The sequence below is a fragment of the Engraulis encrasicolus genome, chromosome 9, assembly GCF_034702125.1.
Source record: "Engraulis encrasicolus isolate BLACKSEA-1 chromosome 9, IST_EnEncr_1.0, whole genome shotgun sequence".
NCBI classification, from domain to species: Eukaryota; Metazoa; Chordata; class Actinopteri; order Clupeiformes; family Engraulidae; genus Engraulis; species Engraulis encrasicolus.
This window is the reverse complement of record NC_085865.1, coordinates 33744009-33765740: the sequence shown is the minus strand read 5'-3', so window position 1 is coordinate 33765740 and position 21732 is coordinate 33744009. Positions and strand designations below refer to the sequence as shown.

Sequence of the window (21732 nt, the reverse complement as noted above, 5' to 3'; positions counted from 1 at the left end):
TCTACACCGATTTTGGTGCTTCTATCCAGCGCGTAACGATTAGGCACTTTTTGGACGCTAAGAAACCCAGCTATAGGTGAAAAGTGTTTTTTTCTTTCTTGACATAATGAATATTTTGAAATTGATGGTGGTGTTTAATACGTATATGTATACATGAAAAAGATAACACTTGTGAATAGGCAGCATGCATTCTGCAAATAAATTATTAAACAATTACATCCTCTACCTTCAACTGACAAGATACTTGACTTCAACTGACTTAGTTCTTGACTAAATATTAACACTTGAGAAAAAGTTTAGGATGTCTTTATTTGTTGTTTCCATCACCCATATTATTACGTTCACTTCAGGTGGATTTGGTGGACATTCATATACACACAGTTATATACATTGACATTTAAAAAAAGAGAGAGAAAGAAATCACTTTTACATATCGACTCAAGCATCAACACCTCAGTGGATAGAAGATGCAACCAGCTGGCTCCTCCTGAATAAATAACTTAAATGGATAAAACGGTAGACAGTCACTTTTCACTCGAATGCATCGATTCAAGTTTCTAATTCAAGCAGAAAAGAACGTCCAAGAAATCCAAGAAAATCTAGAATATACAGATTGATCACTCCAGCCAGCACATGATATTGAGGCAAAAAAAAAAAATGTATGGATGGAACTCAAAGTAGTTTGTCCAGCCTTTCCTGTTGATTCTGGCCTTGCAACGTCATCAATGATACAATTTTTATCCAGTATCTTGTAAAACCACAATTCAAAGCTCATCATCTTCTTTGCAATCAAGATGTTGAATGGGGAAAAGCCCCCGCAAAGTTGCTCTGCCTACATTGACAGCCAAGAAACTTTTTTCCAAAATGTTCTCCATGGAGGCAGGAGTCCACAAGCAGCAGGTACGGATGAGAGGAACTAGTTTGAGTTCCAGCCAACAGTATGTATTGTAAGAATAGTGAAGTCACACACGATTTTGTAGGCCGTTTTAGCAGCTCACTGCTCTTGCCTTCTACCCGAACGCACTTTTTTTATTCACTGCTGCAAATATTACCAAATCTTCGAAAGTATCCTGATCACAGAAAGGTTACCTGCGTTGTTGTACAGTATGAGTTGCTTTGCAACTTCAAAAAAGTTCTCTCCTTCATCTGTTACCATGTAAAACTGTTCATTACATGATGCGACTCCAGAAGAAGGCATATCTGACACTGTTGAGTTTGATGGAGTGTCGACAGTTTCACTTCATGTGGTGTGAAACGTTTTGAAGTGATTCGCACAACGAAATGCTCTTAATTCCAGAAAGTGATAATTGAATTATACATTCCCATAAGGGCACTGTTGGGACAGAGGAAAAAAAAAAAACAGAATTTCATTCAATTAATGTGAAAAAGGAGGGTCAAAGAGGTTGGACTAGATAGGAGAAGTCGGTTGAAAAAAAAGAAAAGAAACGAAAACAAAAAACCTTAACCTTTTGTTATCCTTCTGACACAATTGCACTAAAATATTTTATATACACATGAAGGGGGTAACACTCTCAGTCTCTTTGCCTAGACGGCCATCATCTCGGGTCCAGCGCCTTTCCTTCCAGGACCTTCTGGATCTCCTTGGCGTCCAGTGTCTCGTGGGCCAGCAGAGCATCCGCCAGCTTCTTATGCTCTTTGTTGTACTTCTTCAGAAGGGTCTTAGCACGATCGTACGAGTCCTGCGGAAAAGCACACACACATTACCACCACCATCACTATCATCACCATCACCATCATCATACATCTCAATACAGCCATAGTTCTTCAAACTTTGTATTCACATACAGTACAGGCCAAAAGTATGGACTCACCTTCTCATTTATGCATTCTCTTTATTTTCACGGATTTTCATTGTCTAGTTTTATACAGGGCATCAAAACTGCATGAACACATGGAGAATTATGTGCTTACCAAAAAATATCACTCTAGCTGTTGTCCAATAGCAATGACAGCTATCTATCCACCTGACGTCAACAAGGCACAACTGATGGCCCCACACATTTCAATAAGTTTATTTTTGTCTATTGTCAAATAAAAATGCCCAGTATGTCAATCCTAATTGAACATTAAAGTCCTCCAATAACTCACTAGAATTGTAGTACTTGAATTTTGAGACCTAGAACCTAGTTTTAAACACTTGCCAATACAAACATTTACAGACATTTTCTTGATCTGAGTCATAGCCAATAACTTGGAGAGGTCAGACCTTTGTTGGAGGGAATCTGTGGCAGGGTTTTTCACTTTCACTTTAACTTTTTGTATCACTGTTTCACCTAGATAATCAGCTATGCTGACGAAGTCAGTGACCCATTATCAGATTAAGAAAATCTCTGCTTGTATCAATTAAAATGGACTCGACTGACTGGGTATTTTTACTTGAAATTTAATATTCATATTTATTTTTTGATATTTTTAAATAATTTGTTTTTATTTTGTATATATTTTGTTAAGCAAAAAATTATACATGTGTTCATGCACAGTTTTAATGCCCTCCATGAAAATGTACTATGTTCTGTAGATAGCCACAAAAATAAAGAGAATTAATTAAATGAGAAGGTGAGTCGATACTTTTGGCCTGTACTGTACATCAACACATAAGCATAAGGTGCATGACTTAATGCTATTACGCATACCATTCTATACTAACACTACAGTCTATTATACTATTATACTACGATATGTTGCAGATTCCTTGTCGTATTGAACCTGATGAAGGTCTAGAACTGAAACGTTGCGTATTGAAGAAAACCGCGAAATAGTCAGTGTGTTCAGGAGTTTTTTTCCCCAAGATGTCTCAAGTAAAATCCTAGAGGAATTGGGGAAAACTCCTTACTCCTCAAATGCAATTGTAGCAGGAGGAATCTCATCCACTCACCTGTAGCAGTACTCTGATCTCCTGCTCCACAGCGGCCTGCGTCTCGGGACTCTGCTTTGTCATGTCATTGTAGGTCATCACCCCCAGCTGCAGCAGAATAGCCCGGCCAGAAGGAAGGAGAGAGAGAGAGAGAGAGAGAAAGAAAAGAGAGATGTATCAAAACACTTGCACAACCCCGGCAGTCTCAGGACAAGGCAGGCACGCAGGCCAAAGAAAACAGCCTGAGGAGCTTAGCCACACCGCAGCTAAAATGCACGTTGCCCTGGCTTTCACCATTATGAATTTCCTCCCACCTTTTACAATGGTCACATGGGGCACATGCGGCAAAATGGCCGCCCTCAAAGGAAGACTATAGCACTGACGCGCCACGCGAGCGGGGATGGGTGGGGGCAGTACGCAGAGGAAAGACAGAGGGAGAAATGGCTAACTTCATGTGAAGAGAGCGTCAAAAGGCTTCAGGGCTGGACGAGGCCGGAGGGGAGAGGGATTAGAAACAGGGAGCCGCGACTTAAGTCTGGAATGTTCTGTACCACGTGCATGCGCTAGTGCAGCCCTGAGAACAGGCATTGTCGTCATGGCATCAGCGCAGACGCTGAGCCTTCTGCAGAAGATCCACTCCTCACTGGTCACTTTTCTTTGACCCGCTTTGTTTTATAAGCCTAACTGGAAAAAGACGCCACCTTCAGTACTTCTTAGCGGACTGCCCAAGGCTACTTTTCACAAAGCCAGAGTGTTGAGAATTGCCTCCCATTTGCAGAAATGGCACATAATAATTACATAGCCTACTAAATAACCGTATATGAAAATGATTACCTTGTCGCTCATGCCAAATCGCGTGACCATCATCTTAGCAATTTTGGTAGCTCCATCAAAGTCACTTGATGCACCTGTAATGACATAGGGTAAGGGTAATGTTAAGGAAATGCATTGCAATAGCAACAAAACTTGGAGAAACAAAACAACCATAGTCACCACAATGAGGAACATTCCTATTTTAAACGGAATACAGCAGTGGTAGTATTGAACTCATTATATGAACTCATTATACTGTAAGGGTATGAACTCATTATTTATTCTGAATATTCCTGTTGCAGAAGGCCGTCAACGTGTATATTGAATTATACAGGAGATCAGGTATATTGAATTCCTGATCTTGTTCTAATTCGTTTCATCCGAAACTCAGAACCGTGGTTAGCTATGTAATCCTCGTTTTAAACCGAATACTGACATTATTCCATGTGAAAACGGAATACTCCGTGCATGTAGCTAAACTCAGAGAAAATGGAGTGGAATGAAAACTGCATAAAGAAACTTCAGGCGAAAAACAAAAAAAAAAAGCCATTCCAGAATCCAGTCAAAAACAAACAGAAACGTGGAGGAGAAGGAGGAGGAGGAGGAGGAGGAGGAGGAGGAGAAGAAGAGGAGTGTCCATTGACCTGTGGTGATGTTCTCGTCTCCGAAGATGAGCTCCTCGGCCACGCGGCCCCCCATGCTGACGTCCATCTGGGCCAGCAGCTGTGCTCGCGTCTCACTCCAGCGGTCATTCTCCGGCAGCATGGACACCTGCAAACGGATATACCGCGCTCAGTTAGCAACACTAGTTTACACACATGCATCTGGCACTCACCGACGCAGACACAGCCGATATGTGCAAATGTGTCATTAGTCTGAAAAGATCGTCTACACGAGTAGCATATCTACGTAGTTGACTCATGCATGATTTTATCTTCTTGAGGAGTATCGTGGCACAGTATACATGATTAGAATCTTTCCAACATTTTGAGTTCACACTATGATTTGACTTTTTAGGATTCTTAACACAGAGTTGTACGGGAACTATACAATTCTAGAACAACAAGGGGAAAATCCTTACTTCTCAAAGGATTAATGGTGTTATTATATATTTCATTAATAAAGATTAATGATTAATAGATTTATTAATAGATTAATGGTGTTATTATACATTAATAATAGAGGGGAAATGTGCCATTTCTGAAAGACTAGAAAGTTTACATACATGTCCCAGAGTGGGCCCGCGGGGCATGATGGTAGCTTTGTTGATTGGCATGGCATCTTTGGTGTAGTAGGCCACGATGGCGTGGCCTGACTCATGGTAGGCCGTGATGGTCTTGTTCTTCTTGTCGATCTCCACACTCCTGCGCTCGGGGCCTACAGAATGTCCGTGGCATGGGTAAGAAGGGATGAAAAAGTTAAAGGAACAGTCCACCTTTAGTGGAAATACGCTTGTCTTTATTTGTCTTTTTGTATTTTAAATACGTATTGGGCTTTTATTTTCTGTGGTCAGGGCATTTTGAGAGGAGCCAAGAAAGTATTGAGAGAGACACTGGGGAGTATCGGAAACCACCACACGTGTCAGAAGTAAAAGTAAAACTAAATTTGTGGTGCAAGTACAACGCTAGCACGTGATATTACATAGCTGGTGGCAGGGTGGTACCCTGCGTGGCAGCCACTGCCACCGGTGTGTGAATGTGAGTGTGAATGGGTGAATGTGAGGCATACAATGTAAAGTGCTTTGAGTGCTCGACGGAGTGGAAAGGCGCTATATAAATGCAGTCCATTAAGCTGCTACAGCATTTACTCCATTGTACATAATGGGATAGATAGTTGGTCTTGTTACTGAAAAACAAGGACCCACCACCACAAACTTGATCCAACTAGTGCAGAGTCAGCTGATCGTAATACAAGTAGATTCAAGATTCAAGAGTTTATTATCAGTGTCAAAAAGGCAACGAAATTGTGTTTGGGGTACCATACTTAGTAGCAGCAGCTTTTCAAGTAAAGTGCAATAAGAGTAAAGTACACAGGTCTACAGGTTACTCAGATAAGTTAACTGTGTTGGAAGGAAACTGTTTTTTTTTTTAACTTTCAATTTTACTTTTGACACCTCTGGAAATGACCTCGGGCCTGGTGCTAACCCGGGTCCCCGCGCAGTCCCTGGTGTAGTGCCACAGTTACTTTTACGGTGCATACACACCGCAAGCGTGGACGTCCACTTAACGTGTCCGGTATCAGTCCGAAATGGTTAGAATACATGTAAACAGATCATGCCTTGCACATAGCAGCGCGGTGTAAGCGCGGCGCATGTCCGGCCTGACCAGATATGACCGTACAGCTCCTTGAAAATAGAACGAGTCTATTTTCCTGCGCGGACGTCCGCATTCAATGAGCGGGCTCCATTGAAAATGAATGGCTGCTGCCCGCGGATAGAACGTGGACGCTGGTGTGCAGTGTGCAAGGCAGCCCGGGAACCTCTCGGACTCGCGATGCTCCCGGACACGTTAAGCGAACGCGAATATCTCAGTGTGTACAGTATGTACCGTTAACCTTTCTCCGTTTCTGATGTCATTACTTCTATTCATGTAAAATTGAACCAGCTGGTACAGAAAAACTGAATGGTACCAACTGGTCCCATTCGGTTCAGTGATACATGCTAAGAAGTGATATCAACAGAATGGCTGAGAGAACAGGAGAAAGGTAAAACTCAATTCATTCACTTGAGGGGAAGCGTAAAATGAGCACACTTCCACACATGGTGCTCTGTTCCTATAAAATGACTTACAAGTCAGGACATAATCCCTGACACACAATACTTGGGGAGGGTCACCTGGGTACATGAGTATGAGTATATGCAGGGTTTCTGCACATTTTGGATCACCAAATATAAGACCTCTGATGATAAAATATAAGACCACTACTCGGGGTGAGGCCTTGCAATATTGCTAATGTTATTAGTTTACATTGCTATAATGAACGTACATAATTATATATAATAAACAATATTATATGACAACTGTGCTTTTATAGTGTAGCCTCGAGTAAAGTAAGCAGTAGCAAGGAGGAACTGATCTGAGATCAGGCTGGATCTGTAGGCCTACAGAAAGAAACCATGCATGCATATGGTCAGTTAATTGACAACTGGCATTTAATTGAGGGTCCCATGCATGTTTTGACGGCCTATGAAAAAATCTGATGAATGTTCATCAAATGCCTTTAAATGTACAAATTAAAAATGGCTCAACAATTCACCATTTCTGTTGGATAAATAGTTGAATGCCCTTTATAGGAGAGAGGACACCTGGTGTCAAAAGGGTTAAATGTACAACTACTCTGAGTGACTGCCGTTTCTCCTCCTCCAGCTCGACTTCATCAGAGACGGGCAGCAGAAGCAAACGTTCTACAACTATTTTCGAATATACGGTCATAATGGACTTCATGAAATGAACCCTTTACATTTAGCAAACGTGTTTACCCCAACGTGAGGGCATGGCTGCTTACGATAGACAACGTTTAAAACTTACCCTCAACGACTAAATGATTATGCGTCCTCCCGACACAGTTTAGGCTACTTCAAGCTTCATGTTCATGTTCACGTTGCTTTGGATAGCTAACTGTTTTATTTCTTGTCCTCAAGCCTAATTACACTGAACTTGCATCCATCTACCCATCTCGATTCACGTTCATATTTTGCCTGTTCTTCTAACCACTTTTTCGACTGTTTCTACTGGTACATGGCTGAAGCCGGCTAGACGCTGCGCCCACAGGTCTGCAGCTGCCCCCCGCTGTGTGGCCAGCGGGCTGCGCTGCGCCACACATCAGTTCCATCTACTTTTTCGCATCTTGATAAGGGACGTATGCCGGTTAAATAAGGTTTACAGCGTCAAAAAATATACTTTTTTCCCTTACACTCAAGCTACCCAGATGAAATATAAGACCTCCCACGTAAATATAATACCACACTTCCAAAAATTGGCGAAATATGGCTTTATAAGACCTTAAAAACCAAATATTAAAAGTAAGACTTTTTAAGGATCTGCGGAGACCCTGATATGGGTTAGACGAGTATTACACAAGAAGTAACTGGCTTTTAAGCTCTCTCCCATGACTCTTACTATGAATGAGAGGGCGAAGAAAGGTGATGGGAGGAGTGGTGTGGGGTGTGGTGCTGAAGGGGTGTTGAATATATGGGATTTTATAGAGGAAAGAAAGGTCAGGGAGGGGAACTTGCTTACCTCTAAGTATTTTATAATTGGGTTGGGGTGGGTGTTCAATATGTGGGATTTTAGCAGGGAAGGAAGGGGGTATTGAGGGGGGGAACTCACTCATAAGCACTCCTAAGCATTTGGTCCTCAGGATCGGGTAGGTAGTGAATGTGGGATTGGGGGGCGGGGAGCGAAGAGAAATTCACTCACCCATGAGGGGTTTTTTTTGTCCATGGGATGGCTGCCATATGTAGGGTGGATATGGGGGGTGGGGGTTCACTCACTCATTCAGAAGTGCTGTATTTTGTCCTTGGGATGGGGTGGATGGTGAATATACAGTATGAATATACACTCACCCATAAGCATTTGGTCCTGGGTGGGTGGTGATTATAGAATATGGATGTGGGGTAGGTGGGGGGGGGCAACTCATTCACCCAGAAACATTTGATCGTTGGGCTGGGGTGGAGCATACTCTATATGGGACTTTAAATGGATAAGAGCGGATGGAGGAGGGGAAAGGGTTACAAAATTTTAACTAAAGGGGTATGGAGGGAAGAGGTCAGGGCTGGACTGGCCATCTGGCATAGCGGACATTTCCCGGTGGGCCCTGCACCCTTGTGGGCCCCTATTTTCGGAAATGTAAAAAAAAAAATTAAAAAAAAAATAACAAAATAATAAAATCTGAAAAAAGGGGCCCACGAGGGTGCGGGACCCACCGGTGAGTCAGTTGCGCGCCCCTATTTATGAGGGGCCCCTTTAAGCCAAAAGTGCCCAGGCCCTATTTCTACCCCAGGCCAGCCCTGGAAGAGGTGCCTCACCCATGGGTATTTTGTCCTGGGGATGGGTGCCATATGGGCTATAAGAAGGTATGGAGGGGAGAGGGTGTGGAGGGGAGAGGTGCCTCACCCATGGGTATTTTGTCCTGGGTGAGTGGTGATTATAGGATATGGGGTACTCACCCATGAGTATTTTGTCCTTGGCGAACTCGAGCTCCTTCATGGTCACCATGTCCTTGCCGTCCACTGCAGCCTTAAGGGCCGCCTGGTTGACCAAGTTCTCCAGCTCCGCCCCAGAGAAGCCCACCGTGCCCCTCGCAATGATCTCCGCATCCACAACTAGGGAAAAGACACATGACTATTACAATGATCTCCGCATCCACCACTAGGGAAAAGACACATGACTATTACAATGATCTCCGCATCCACCACTAGGGAAAAGACACATGACTATTACAATGATCTCCGCATCCACAACTAGGGAAAAGACACATGACTATTACAATGATCTCCGCATCCACAACTAGGGAAAAGACACATGACTATTACAATGATCTCCGTATCCACCACTAGGGAATACACAGATGGCAGATGACTATAACTATGCGACCATGTTTCAAATTAACCTGTTTAAAAAATATATTATACAGTACAGTAGATAACAGGGCTGTACAGCCGTCTCCAAAAGAGTTGTCTCCTATCCATCTTACTATGTCTGTGTTCATTAAACGGTCAATCTTTCTTTGGTGCATGACATTTATTTTTGTAAATACATTTTCATTCGGGAGGGTTGTAGCTTTCATATGAGTGACTTCTGAAGCCAAGTGATTAATTGAAAGTCAGGTTATTAGCCGTTATTCCACACAGATGGATAGGTGACAACTCTTTTGGAGACGGCTGTAGTACTCGTGTCCGGACTCAAGTTGTTTTTTTTATGGGCTTGGACTTGTCTTGGACTCGCTATCAATTGGACTCGGACTTGCCTTGGACTCGGACACTGGTCTCGCCACATTAAGATTTTGGACTTGACGGGGTCTGTCTTTATTTTGTTTAGAACTTTTAGAGCGACCATAGATTCTAGAGTGGAGCTTGAAATCCGACAACATACAAGTTTGTCTTCTTATCCATGACATAGGTTACCTTCCAGCGTTCGCATTGTTGACATTCATTCTTTTAATTGTTTAACATTGACCGACATGTGACTCGAACTTGACTTGGACTCTTATCTTTTTGGACTCGGTCTTGTCTCTGACTCGAACCTCTTTGGACTCAGACTTGACTATTTAGGTCTTGGATTTGTCTTGGACTCTACTAAGGTGGACTTGACACAGCGCTGGTAGATAAATCAAAGAGTAGAACAATACAAACATTCTATACTAGGCCATCATCCAAAATCTTAATTAAAAAAGGATAAGAATGAGGTTCTTCAAAGTTAGGTTAGCCTTTTTTGTTCGGCACCACTAGACACACCCTTAGCATTGCGACTTGATAATACCCCTTTTACTAAGAGTCGACTTTGTCAAGTGCCTGCAAGTTACATACAGAACCGTACCATCAGACACTTTGATTTTCTTCAAGTACCACTGGAGGATCTCCGTGCGTCCCTTCACGTCAGGCCGGGGCACGGTCACCTGCATGTCAAACCGACCAGGGCGGACCAAGGCACTGCAAACAAAGCAATATGGACAAATTACAACGAGCTCATCAGTCACATAATGAATAAATAGGCTGTCAATCAAAATCCCTACCCATACTGCTTTGACAACTCTACATACATGATCCATATTTGTCTATTTTTTAATAGTTAATAACTCATTTTCAGAATCCATATTTGTCTATTTTTAAAAGTTGATAACTCATTTTCATAATCCATATTTTTCTATTGTTTAAGAGTTAATAACTCATTTTCATGATCCATATTTGTGTATGAGACGTACTTATCTAGAGCCTCAGCAAAGTTCGTCGCTCCAATGACGATGACGCCTTCATTTGGATTGAACCTGTAAAAATAAATACAGAAAGAAAATCAAAACAATGACAATAATCATCGCTTCTTCATCATCTGCATGGACCATTGCTTTACACAGACAAATATTCATTAATCTTAACAGTATCTCAACCGAATCCAACACTTCCACTCATCCAAATCCAAAACTTCCACTTATTCATTCACACCGTTCAGAGTGCACTATGACTTTCACAATGTAGTGCAAAACTGAACATTTTAGACATAGCCACCTTCTCATTATAAATGTGGCGTTGCAGTAACCTACCCATCCATCTCTGCTAGCAGCTGGTTGATGGTCTGTCTGGAGTAGGGGTGCATGGGGGACTCTATCCTCTTCCCGCCCACACTGTCCAGCTCATCAATGAAGATCACACACGGAGCGTTGGCCTTTGCCTCCTCTGCAGATCATGAAGTGTGGAGACATTTTGTTGTGTCAGAAACTCAGTCTTTAATTGATTTTCATTAATAGCAGACAATGAAGAATGGAGACACACTGCCGTTACAGAAATGCAGTCTACAGCGATTTCTTACTCCCAAAACTCCCAAACACTTTTTAAGTGTACTATGTAATGCCTCTTTCCTCTTCCATATACGCAAGTTCCAATGAAAGGTCATCTCATGAAAGTCATACACCACAAATGTGAGAGTGGTTATGCTCCAAAATGATTATGTATGCTGAAATTTCCAACATGAACTTATTCTTTTAGATACAACTCGTGACATCTGTTAAATGAGGGGAAAAAAGTCACATACGAACATACAGGTGTGAAATGTGCTACTACTTTAAATGTCTATCCATAGAGACTCACTGAAGAGGTTCCTGATGCGGCTGGCTCCCACGCCTACAAACATCTCGTCAAACTCGGAGCCGGATGCGTAGTAGAAGGGCACGTCTGCCTCTCCGGCCACAGCCCTGGCCAGCAACGTCTTCCCTGTGCCTGGGGGACCCACCAGCAGGATTCCTGCAAAACAACGGCCAACCATGAGGACACTGGCACCATACACTGGACATCTTCCAAGAATGCATTATGCTTTCAACCTATCTAACCTACCTAATCAAGTTATATGAGACATTGCTATTGGGTACATTGCAGTATATATTTGAATGTTTTGCCCAAAGAGGGCTTTTGAAAAGATACTTTATAGGCTTTTACACCCGTTTTATCCAGACAGAACAGTGAGAGAGACACAGTGAGAGGAAAGGAGTGGGGAGAGGATGAGAAACGATTGGGAAATGCATAGTCAAATGTAGCCAATGGTGTGCAAGATAACACTCTTCTCTCAATTACAACAACAGCACTAAACAAAATTGGTCCGCGTGCAGTGTCTGCTCCCTCACCTTTGGGCAGCTTGCCCCCCAGAGCGGTGAACTTCTGGGGTACAACTACGACAACACTCTTATACCAATTACAAAAACAGCACCAAACAAAAGTGGTTCTTGTCCCCTCACCTTTGGGCAGCTTGCCCCCCAGAGCGGTGAACTTCTGGGGTACAACTACGACAACACTCTTATACCAATTACAAAAACAGCACCAAACAAAAGTGGTTCTTGTCCCCTCACCTTTGGGCAGCTTGCCCCCCAGAACGGTGAACTTCTGGGGGCTCCTGAGGAACTCCACCACCTCCTGGAGCTCGTTCTTGGCCTCCTCCACGCCCTTCACATGCTCAAACGTCACGTTCTTCATCTGCACTGGGTCCACGGCTGAATCCAGCCCCGACGTGGTTCTGAAGCGCACTGTTAGGGGAACAGGGTGTTGGGGGGGGAAGACACACACCAGAGGTTAGTCCCTACAGCACGCGGCTAGGAGTCGTAAATCCAGAGAATAATCAAAAAATATATTGAATGATTGCATTCAATTAAGATATTTGTGTCAGTGTTCATGTTAGTATCTGCCAGCTTTTGTCATGTACAACAACATGGAATTTAACAGTAATTAATGAGTTCTAGAAATAACGGCACTGTTGGTCATGCATCTCTCTATGTAAAATATACTGTGAAATCGTCACAAAAAGCACATCAGGCACATTGCATGATCCGAGCTTAAAGTATTAGTGCTAGTAAGTTACGATGATTTACAGCACACACTGTTGAGTGAATAAAAGCTGACACAAACCAGCATCAGAAAAGGAGCCTTTACCCGAGAGGAACGGGGTTTTGGCCAAACCATACACTCCCACCAGGAGGAGCACGAGCAGGATCAGACGAGTCCTCCTCAGAGAGTCTGCAGAGCGAGAGGGGGGAGAGAGAAAGAACAAAAAAAGAGAGAGAGAAAACGAGAGAGAGAGAGAGAGAGAGAGAGAGAGAGAGAGAGAGAAAACGAGAGAGAGAGAGAGAGAGAGAGAGAGAGAGAGAGAGAGAGAGAGAGAGAGAGAGAGAGAGCAAGCAAGGGAGGGAGCGAGAGGGCAAGAGAGAGAGAGAGAGCGAGAGTGAGATAACAAAAGAGCGAGAGAAAGAGAGTATAAAAGAAGCAAGAGAGTGGCGAGAGAGAAAGTGAAGAAAGAGAAAGGAGAGGAACAATTAGACAAGTTCTTGACTCACTAGCACCATCTGGTGGCACTGTGCATATATTATTATTCTCTTGTCAGACCATATTTACTACCACACCTCTACTGAGTATGAATAAAACCAATTTGTATAGATAGCATAGATAGACTGAACATTGCTACAATTAAGGAAAACTTAAAAAATAAAATAATTTAGTTTGACTAATTGTAGCAGTGCTGCACTATTACACTCTTTTATAGTGATTCCTCCAGAAAGAGCTGCACCTGCAAAGAAATAACTTTTCAAGGTGTGCATTATGCATATAACGGGCAGTCATGGGTAAGTGGTGCCACATGCCTTGTGTTCTTTGGGTCATAGACTGGGACTTCATGAAGCCCTCAGTGAAGCCGGCCTTGAAGGCGTCCTGCTCGTGGTCGGCCACGTTCCTTTGCCTCACCACACCCTCCAGGCTGTCCATGTCAGCACCCCGCTCCTTATTCAGGAGACCCTGGTAGTAGAGCAGAATGCAATAGAGTTCCCTTTATTTATTTAAAAGGACATGAAGGTGTCTAGCAGTTTACATGTAACACAAGATTCACAAAATATACATTGCAAGACATACCAAATTGCACACAGACAAAAAAGAAGAACCAGGTCTTAACATCCACACATAAAGACACAAATGCATAAATAGATATAAATACTAAAACAAAAAAACAAATAAATATGGCCCATGAAGAGGAGGACCATCTGGAAAATGAAGAAGGGGAAGTGGACTAGGTGGAAGGGACAGTGATGTGACAAAGAATAAATAAATAAAGGAAGGTGGTCTGGGGAGGTGTGCGTGCGTGTGTGCATGCACCATTGCACCATATGGGGTGGAGGGTTTGAAGAAGGGATAAGAAGAGGAGAAAAGAGTGGAAAGGAGGGAGGTCACCGCATGCAGGAACAATGGGATTAGCTAGAGCTGCTGGTGAGTGAGTGGTCATGAGACACATGTTGCACTCTGCCGTGTGAGGAGGGGACCAACTCACTTGGCAGGAAAACCACTTGCCAATTTGATACATAGCCAGCTGATAACATACCCCTGCTCTGGCAGAGCTGTGTGTGTGCGTGTGTGCGTGTGTGCGTGTGTGTGTGTGTGTGTGTGTGTGTGTGTGTGTGCGTGTGTGCGTGTGTGCGTGTGTGTGTGTGTGTGTGAGTGAGTGAGTGTGAGAGACAGAATGTGCGTGCCTGTGTGTGCTGGGTATGTATACATTATTGTTGTGTTTTTGTGTTTCTCTCTGTGTGCATGTGTGTGAGTGCCTGAATGTCTGTATTTGTACAAGTGTCAATGAAAAAGGGCTACATACAACACTCCCAGTAATTGTAACGGTAACTGCTGTAACTGTTTCTTCCATAATGCCAATGACCTTGCGTGTGTCACCTCTGTCAGGCTGACTGACCTTCATGAAGGTCGGCGTGTATCCGTCCGCCTCCGCTGTGCCCTCGTAGCCTGACTGCAGACGCCTCGTTCTGGAGCGCAGTGTCTTGAAGCCCCGCTGCTGGACCCACACTGTGCAGGGCACAAGCACACACACACCAAGGTCAGAGAAATGGAACAGGTGTGGATTAAAACGGCCCCACCGTGGCTCTTACGGTAGGGCACTGGGCTGCTACACCGGCGACCCGGGTTCGAGTTCGGCCCGGGTCCTTTGCCAACCCTTCCCCGTCTCTCTGCCCATTTGCTTCCTGTCTACCTCTCCTACTGTCCTATAAACAATTAAGTCAGAAAAATACAAACAAAAATCTATTAAAAGAGTGGATTAAATCAACATAAAGTATGACTGAGATTAGTTTTAGATGACCTGACCCAATGTGCCACTCAGCAGGCTATGGTCATCTCTCGCCTGGACTACGGCAACTCCATCCTGACTGGCCTTTCGGTTTGTGCAATAAAACTTTTGCAAATGGTCAAGAACGCGGTGGAGTGGCTGGTATTCGCTAAACCCAAAACGGACACGTCACTCTTTTTGTCAACCTGCATTGGCTACAGGTGCCCGCCCGAATTAAACACAAGTCCTTGACCCTTGCCTACAAAGTGACATCAGGATCAGGTTCCTGCCCAGCTTATCTGAAGGCTATACTAAAGCCTTATGCTCCTTCCAGGACGTAACGTTCCTCCAGTACCAACCCCATAGCCTTGCCCTCTAACTCACACGAGGCGATCCCAGTCCAAACTGTTTTCAGTCATGGGCCCCTAATGGTGGAATCAGCTACATGCATTGGCTAATGTGGGGTGATTTTTCTTTTTGATTATAATTCATCATTAAGCATACCACTAGTAGGTTGCCTGATATACCCGTAGCTAGATTAGCAAACCATAATTCACTTATAATTAACAGCACATAACCAAAGTATTAAGTACAGTATTTCGCCTCAAAGCACAACTGATCATATAATATCATAAATGAGAAGTCAATAGTACTGCTGCCGTTTCACGCTTAACAACAATGATAACTCCTGTGCAGCGGAGATTGTTATTGAATCGGGTTGTCAAACTTGTCCACGTGAAACCATCCAGTAAGGCAGGGGTGGGGAACCTCTGTCTCGAGAGCCATTTGCGGCCCTTGAGGTCGTTTTATCCGGCCCCCGAAAATGATTTTAATGTTATGCAGCTTCACATGAAATATGACATATTTTGTAAAGGAATATTACAAATTACATTTGCTATACAATTAAGGTATATTCAGGGGTCCTAGAGAAGGTGGGGACTGTTTTAAAGGTAGCTGCCTTCAATATAGGCCTAAAGTGCAGGGGTAAATCCTGGTTTGTGTTCATAATACGGCCCTCTGAGGACTTTTACGGCCCTCAGATGAATTTGAAGTGGCCCCTCGAATGAAAAAGGTTCCCCAACCCTGCAGTAAGGTAAAGATAAAGACCAAAGTACACTGGTTACCTAAAAAGGCAGCGTGTCAGGAAAATGACATACAGTATCTCTAAACAGCAACAGGACACGCAGAAGACACATGCTCTACCATCATTCTGCGTTTGATCAGCCACTCTGTGACATCATTCGTGTTAAAAGGAAAAGACTTTTCGACTTAATGAGCCACACATTGGCATTGACATAAAAGTTCAATACTCATTCCTGAGAATTAGACTCAAACTCAAAGAGATGTAAATGAAGCATACGCACTGTAGCTTTCAAACTGACTCTTTCTCCACCTGCGTGTTCACACCGAAAATGAGACCGCTTAAGAACCAGAAAGGTATTTAGCTGCACACCGAAAGAAAACTTAGTTTTCTTAAGTGAACTGTGACATCAACAACATAAGACATCAGCAGGTTCATCTGGGTCAGGTGCGGTAACAAAAACAGAGCAGTGTGAAAGTGTGCCATATCAGTAAGCACTCTGGTTCCTAGTGAAACTGATGCAGAAACCGGCAACATTCTGGTCGGCTTGAAAACAGATTTTGAGAAACACGGCCCTAGCCCACTGATTTGCCTTCAGGTAAGGCGGAAACTTAAACCAGTTAAGCCATGGCCCCTGTTGACCAAGTCATAATGTGTTACCAAATGCTCTGTGTAATTACATAGTACTGTATCAACATGTTAGTAAAGGCTTTTCAGTGACTATTACAGCGTTCCACTGGAAAGGAATGCATCATTATGCAGTTTATACGTAAACTGAAAAACGGATTCGTAAACTGAAAAAAAACCCTCTCTTTTACGGAGGAAGAACACACATGTCCCAATGGTGTTTTTATTTTTATCTACATGCTGTGTTTTACGTCAACGGATAAAATCAGCACCTATGAGGCTACAATCAGAGTAGCCAACGATACTCCACAGGTGTGTTGTAGGTGTAGCCAGAGAATCTCTAAGCTATGAGAAAGGTCTCTACCATTGACTCCCATTATAGCCCCGTTGGCGAACGCAGCCAAGTGAAAGATGAATGGGAGCCTATTGGGCTAAATGGCTCAGCAGGGATTTGTGACGGTTCTGTTCTCTGGTTTGTAAAGATGCGTGCACATTCTGTAACTTATCATGGAAGTTGTATTAGAAGTGAAGTTAAAGGTTCCTGACATGACTTCGTTCTCCCAAAGACTTCTTAGTTTTGTCCTGCCCCACGCTAGCATTCGGCTTATACATGCTGGCTGAGGAATCTCTGCGACTATTCACGACCAGAGCTGACGAGAGACGTACTCTGACTGATCCTCGCAGAGACATCTACGGTCACACACCTCAAACCCCCCCACCACCGTCCAACATGTTAATTGAAGGTGCCCAAATTCTTAAGGATGAGTGCTGTCATTTCCTTTACCCCATTAACACTTACCGCTTTTCCACCACCTAAAATGCAATAAATAGCAGATGTCCGCAACATTCATAACATGACTTAAAACTACAAAACAAATGGCGAAGTGCCGTAAAGTCGATTGTCACGTGTTATGTCATTGCTATAGTTTAAATAAGGGTAATTTTCACGAATCTAACACTTGACAAGATGCAAACGTGTCGGCAAATGCTTTCACTTACTCTTATCTATCGAACGCGACTTCATTATTTCCAGGGAAAAAATTACACGGGCAGATACAATTATAAGAAGCATACAGCCCCAATGGGACCCATTCATTATTTACTTGGCTGCGAGAACATAGCTGCAGTGCCACTCCTGGCCACCAGCTAGTGACCGTTCTCGTACAATATTCCATTTTCTCTGGTGTAGCTGTGGCAGGACTTACCTGGCCAGTGCTGCAGCTCTGAGCAGACGGCCTGTAGGGGGCTGGAGCGCTGTCTGTGGAATGCTGAGGGCCCCAGCAGCCCCACTGGTCTTGAGGAGAAGCCTGGGAGAAAATAAACACAGCAGATGGGTGCGGTGAGGACACATCCTCTAGGCGTTATTTTCCTCTCCTGGGGCCTCATGTACAAAGCTTACTTACACGTTAAGAGAGCTACGCAAGTAGCTTTACGCGCAAATGTTCAGATGTACAGTACTCAGACTTGACTGACGTGCATGCATACTAAAATTCGTACGAAATCGGACATACCACGTGAATACGCACGAATTAGCATATGACTGTTAACAAAGTACTTCTCCTCTTAGGGAGAAAAACAGCCTGCAAGATCTAAAGCATTTTTTATGCTTTTCATTTCTCCATTTCACATCAAAACTTCCTCATATGCGATTCCCATGTCCCACACAATGAAATTTGACCTCTGCATTTAACACATCACATGTGTAAACAGGGACCAACCATGACAATGCCTGACAGGGCAGTGGAAGGCAGTGTTGTTGGGACTTTGCCATGCTCAGTGTGGGGATGTGAACCTCCTGACCCCTTTGGTGGCCATTCAAACATCCCATGACTGACTGACCGACCGACCGACCGACCGACCGCACACACACACACACACACACACACACACACACACACACACACACACACACACACACACACACACACACACACACACACACACACACACACACACACACACACACACACGCGCACACACACACCTAGAATGGCCAAAAAAGGTAAATGGTGAATCTTACCATGCTTGTTATGGAAAAACGACTCTGAGGAGACGTGTGACGTCCTCCAGCTGGGAGCGTAGTGATGGAGGGAGGGGAGAGCACACACGCCGGACTCCAGCCTGGGCAGTAGCCTGCTGACCAGCACAGTAAGCTGCCCCATGCCCAGGTCAGTCAAGCCCAGGTCCCGTAAGCTCGCAGTGGGCTGTGAAAAACACATGGAATAAACTTAGTGCTGAGTGAGCAGTGAGCAAACATGGACTAGGACTTGGCACGAGCGGTGTCTGGTCAAAATCAAGCAAAAGCCAAAGTCTGGCTTTGGCGAACAGTAGAGATATCTGAAGATCAGACTTTGACAGCAAGCTTAAGATTTCTACTGTTCTGTGTTTTCCCCATGTAAACACAATGACATCATGTCTAAACATAATCTGACCTACGATCACTGTAATGACAAAAACAGAGTAAACCAGACTTAATGACACATCCACATAGACTGGATTAATTATGATCCTTTTATTCAGTGGTGTCCACTGGCGATGTATCCCCCAAAGATACACCCCTAATTAAGATTACTACCCAGCTATGGTTTATTTAAAGCTGACTCTTATGACGTTGAGGTGCACAAGAGATCCACTATGTATGCTGCTGTGCATTACATTACATTACATTACACTTTAAGTTGCGTAGATGGCGCTTTTCATCCCAAAGCAACTTGCCGTTTTTTAGGTGCACAGTAATGGTTACATGTCCTGGAGCAATATTGGGTTAGGTCTTAGGTGCTTTGCTCAAGGGATGATGGTGGTGGTGATGGCGGGATTTGAACCTGCAACCCTCTGATCTAAAGACCAGTGTTCTAACCATTGAGCCATGGCCGCATGGCATCACCCAACTCACTGCTGCCTTACCTCCTGGAGTCGAGGGTCTTGCTCTGGCGGAGCCTCCCGCTGAAGGCTCTGCACAGAGGCTGAAGCGGTGGAACAAGCAGAGGTTTTTATGGAATGGAGGGCACTGATAAGGTGGCTTAGTGGCACAGTAACCTGTAAACACAAAACCATAAAACCAACCAATATTATTGATAATGGCCGTTTCATTATGTCACATCATGTGGCACCACAGCTACAGAAACCGATATTTATGGCTATGAATAATCTAATCAGAATACATTATTGAACTGTGAAAATGTCATTAAATTTCAGTTGCCAAGTCTTAATGACAGTGGAATCAATTTCTATAGAAGCTGTTGATGGGTTGCGTCATGCAATACTGCAATCCAAGACAGACCCGATTATATCTGAAGTTGAATGGTCAATGAATAACTTGTGATGACAGATGAACAGCTGTAATGACAGTGGATGATTTGAAGGGACTAAAAAGCACATTACTTCAAAAAGGCTTTCCAAATTCAGCTTTGATAACAACAGGCATCAGGTTAACAGCACTACCAGTACAAAAACGTGGGTGAGGGCATGGAGATATATTTAGGATAGCGGAGTAGAGTTCATTCTGTTCTCTTGTGTGTGTGTTGGTTACAATGTAACGAGACGGCGGTGATATTACAGCAGGGAAACTGGGGCAATTACAGGGTTTCCTCAGACTCAGATCACGTCTCTTAGTCCAAATAACAAACAGGTTGTACATGGCAAATGCCAAAATATTAGGAAAAAACAGAGCAAGTAGTGTGTTGTTGCCATATCGTGCGGTCACAAAGTTATCTATGATGACAGTGGTTTCATCCATACAGTTTCAAGGGAAACGGCATGTATGATGGGTGCACACTGCACAGAGGTGGCATCCACTGGTCTAACCTCTGGTGTTCACTGTTTGGAAGAGGGTACATTGTGTTCTGTCAAAACCGTCACTCGCTGAACCGCAGTCGTTGCTTTACAAATATGATTACAGGTACTGTAAATTTGTTTAGGTAGGTATCCATTGTGCCCCAATGATCTCTCAGTTGTGGTTACCCAAGTCAAGAGTCCCCTCTCCAAATGACATCCAACACCTTGTGTAATCGACCGCTAGGACGCACTAACTTTGCGTAACATTTCCTTTTTCAGAGCAACATACACTAAGTAATAGTCAGTATAACAGCAGCCCACGCAATGGTCGAAAAGGCCCGGTTGTAATGGTTTAGAGTAGACGGACACTGGCGTTATGAGGCTTCTTTATGTCAAAGATTACACAACTCAATATTACCCTACCATACGTAATATGCTAACTGCTAGTTGTCACGTAACTGACTGCTATGTTAGCTGACATACTGAAATCCATACGGCTTTTTGTGTTTCCGCTGTATATTGCATCTGGTAACGACTGAAGACAAATCTAACATACAATCAAAACACGGCAGACTTATGTATACAGTTCGACAATAACTTAAGTTCACATCTTCAGCGTCAAGATGGTCACTTTATAGCTGGCAGAAGTTCACCCCTAGTCCGAACGCTTCACTTATGTGTACGTGCTAGTCAGCTGCAGTCTAGGGGCATACCACAGATCTACTGATGTTACAGTCCAAAGGCGTCCGTGGTTGGCACTCCTCTAACTACACTGGCCATTATATGCTTGTTATTAAGGTTTTAGGACCACAGGACGATTTAATTTAGCACAAGTTTAGGTAAAACGTTTTGAACTTGTCACAGCTTAGCAAATACAGCAACCTAGCTATATGTTAGCTAACGTGGCCGTGGATGTATTCCATTAGCGAATTAGCTGGCTTGGTAAATATAATGTGATTTACCTGAGGCTGAAGAGTTGTAGGAAGGGAGAACATCGCCTCGGATTGTTGTTGGACGCAGTCCCTGTGCGTTCCTGTCAATATCTAAAGCCCACCCCACCTTCAGCCCCTTTGTTTCCCCTTGTCCTCCCTTGTCTCGTTGCTAGTTCCGATTCCGAAAGCCGTATGGAGGAGGTTCTCTGGTTCGCGAATGCAACTAGCGACATGTTATTACGTCATGCAGTGCTGTGCTGTGTGCCGTTCCAGTGTTAGAAATGTAGAACTACTTCGAATGTTCTACCAGAGGTTCTACTGGTGTGACTGCTTACATCC

General features: G+C 43.7%; 1 protein-coding gene across 2 annotated transcripts; it reads right to left on the bottom strand.

Annotated features, from left to right (window-relative positions):
• Positions 1-290: 290 nt before the first annotated feature.
• Positions 291-21597, bottom strand: LOC134455716 (ATP-dependent zinc metalloprotease YME1L1-like). 2 transcript variants are annotated; one of them, XM_063206962.1, is made up of 18 exons: positions 21424-21597; positions 19592-19723; positions 18708-18891; positions 17893-17994; positions 14611-14720; positions 13523-13673; positions 12795-12902; positions 12242-12415; positions 11490-11642; positions 10946-11078; positions 10610-10672; positions 10225-10337; positions 8856-9011; positions 4914-5065; positions 4333-4459; positions 3710-3783; positions 2897-2983; positions 291-1700 (listed from the first exon to the last, which is right to left on the bottom strand). In XM_063206962.1, exons 1-18 carry the CDS (start codon positions 21454-21456, stop codon positions 1557-1559), a joined length of 2196 nt encoding a protein of 731 aa, XP_063063032.1. In that variant the 5' UTR covers positions 21457-21597; the 3' UTR covers positions 291-1556. The 2 variants fall into 2 exon arrangements, with proteins under 2 accessions (XP_063063032.1, XP_063063033.1); XM_063206963.1 differs by having other exon boundaries at positions 12819-12902; positions 21424-21596.
• Between the last annotated feature and the right edge of the window lie 135 nt (positions 21598-21732).

Bases quoted from the DNA above. Each gene is read 5' to 3' on its own strand.
- LOC134455716 (XM_063206962.1), bottom strand. From the start codon at position 21,456: ATGTTCTCCCTTCCTACAACTCTTCAGCCTCAG. The intron at 11,079-11,489 runs GTGAGTCTCTAT...CATGATCTGCAG, and splicing joins CCGCATCAGGAACCTCTTCA to AGGAGGCAAAGGCCAACGCT. The intron at 5,066-8,855 runs GTGAGTACCCCA...GACATTCTGTAG, and splicing joins CAAGGACAAAATACTCATGG to GCCCCGAGCGCAGGAGTGTG.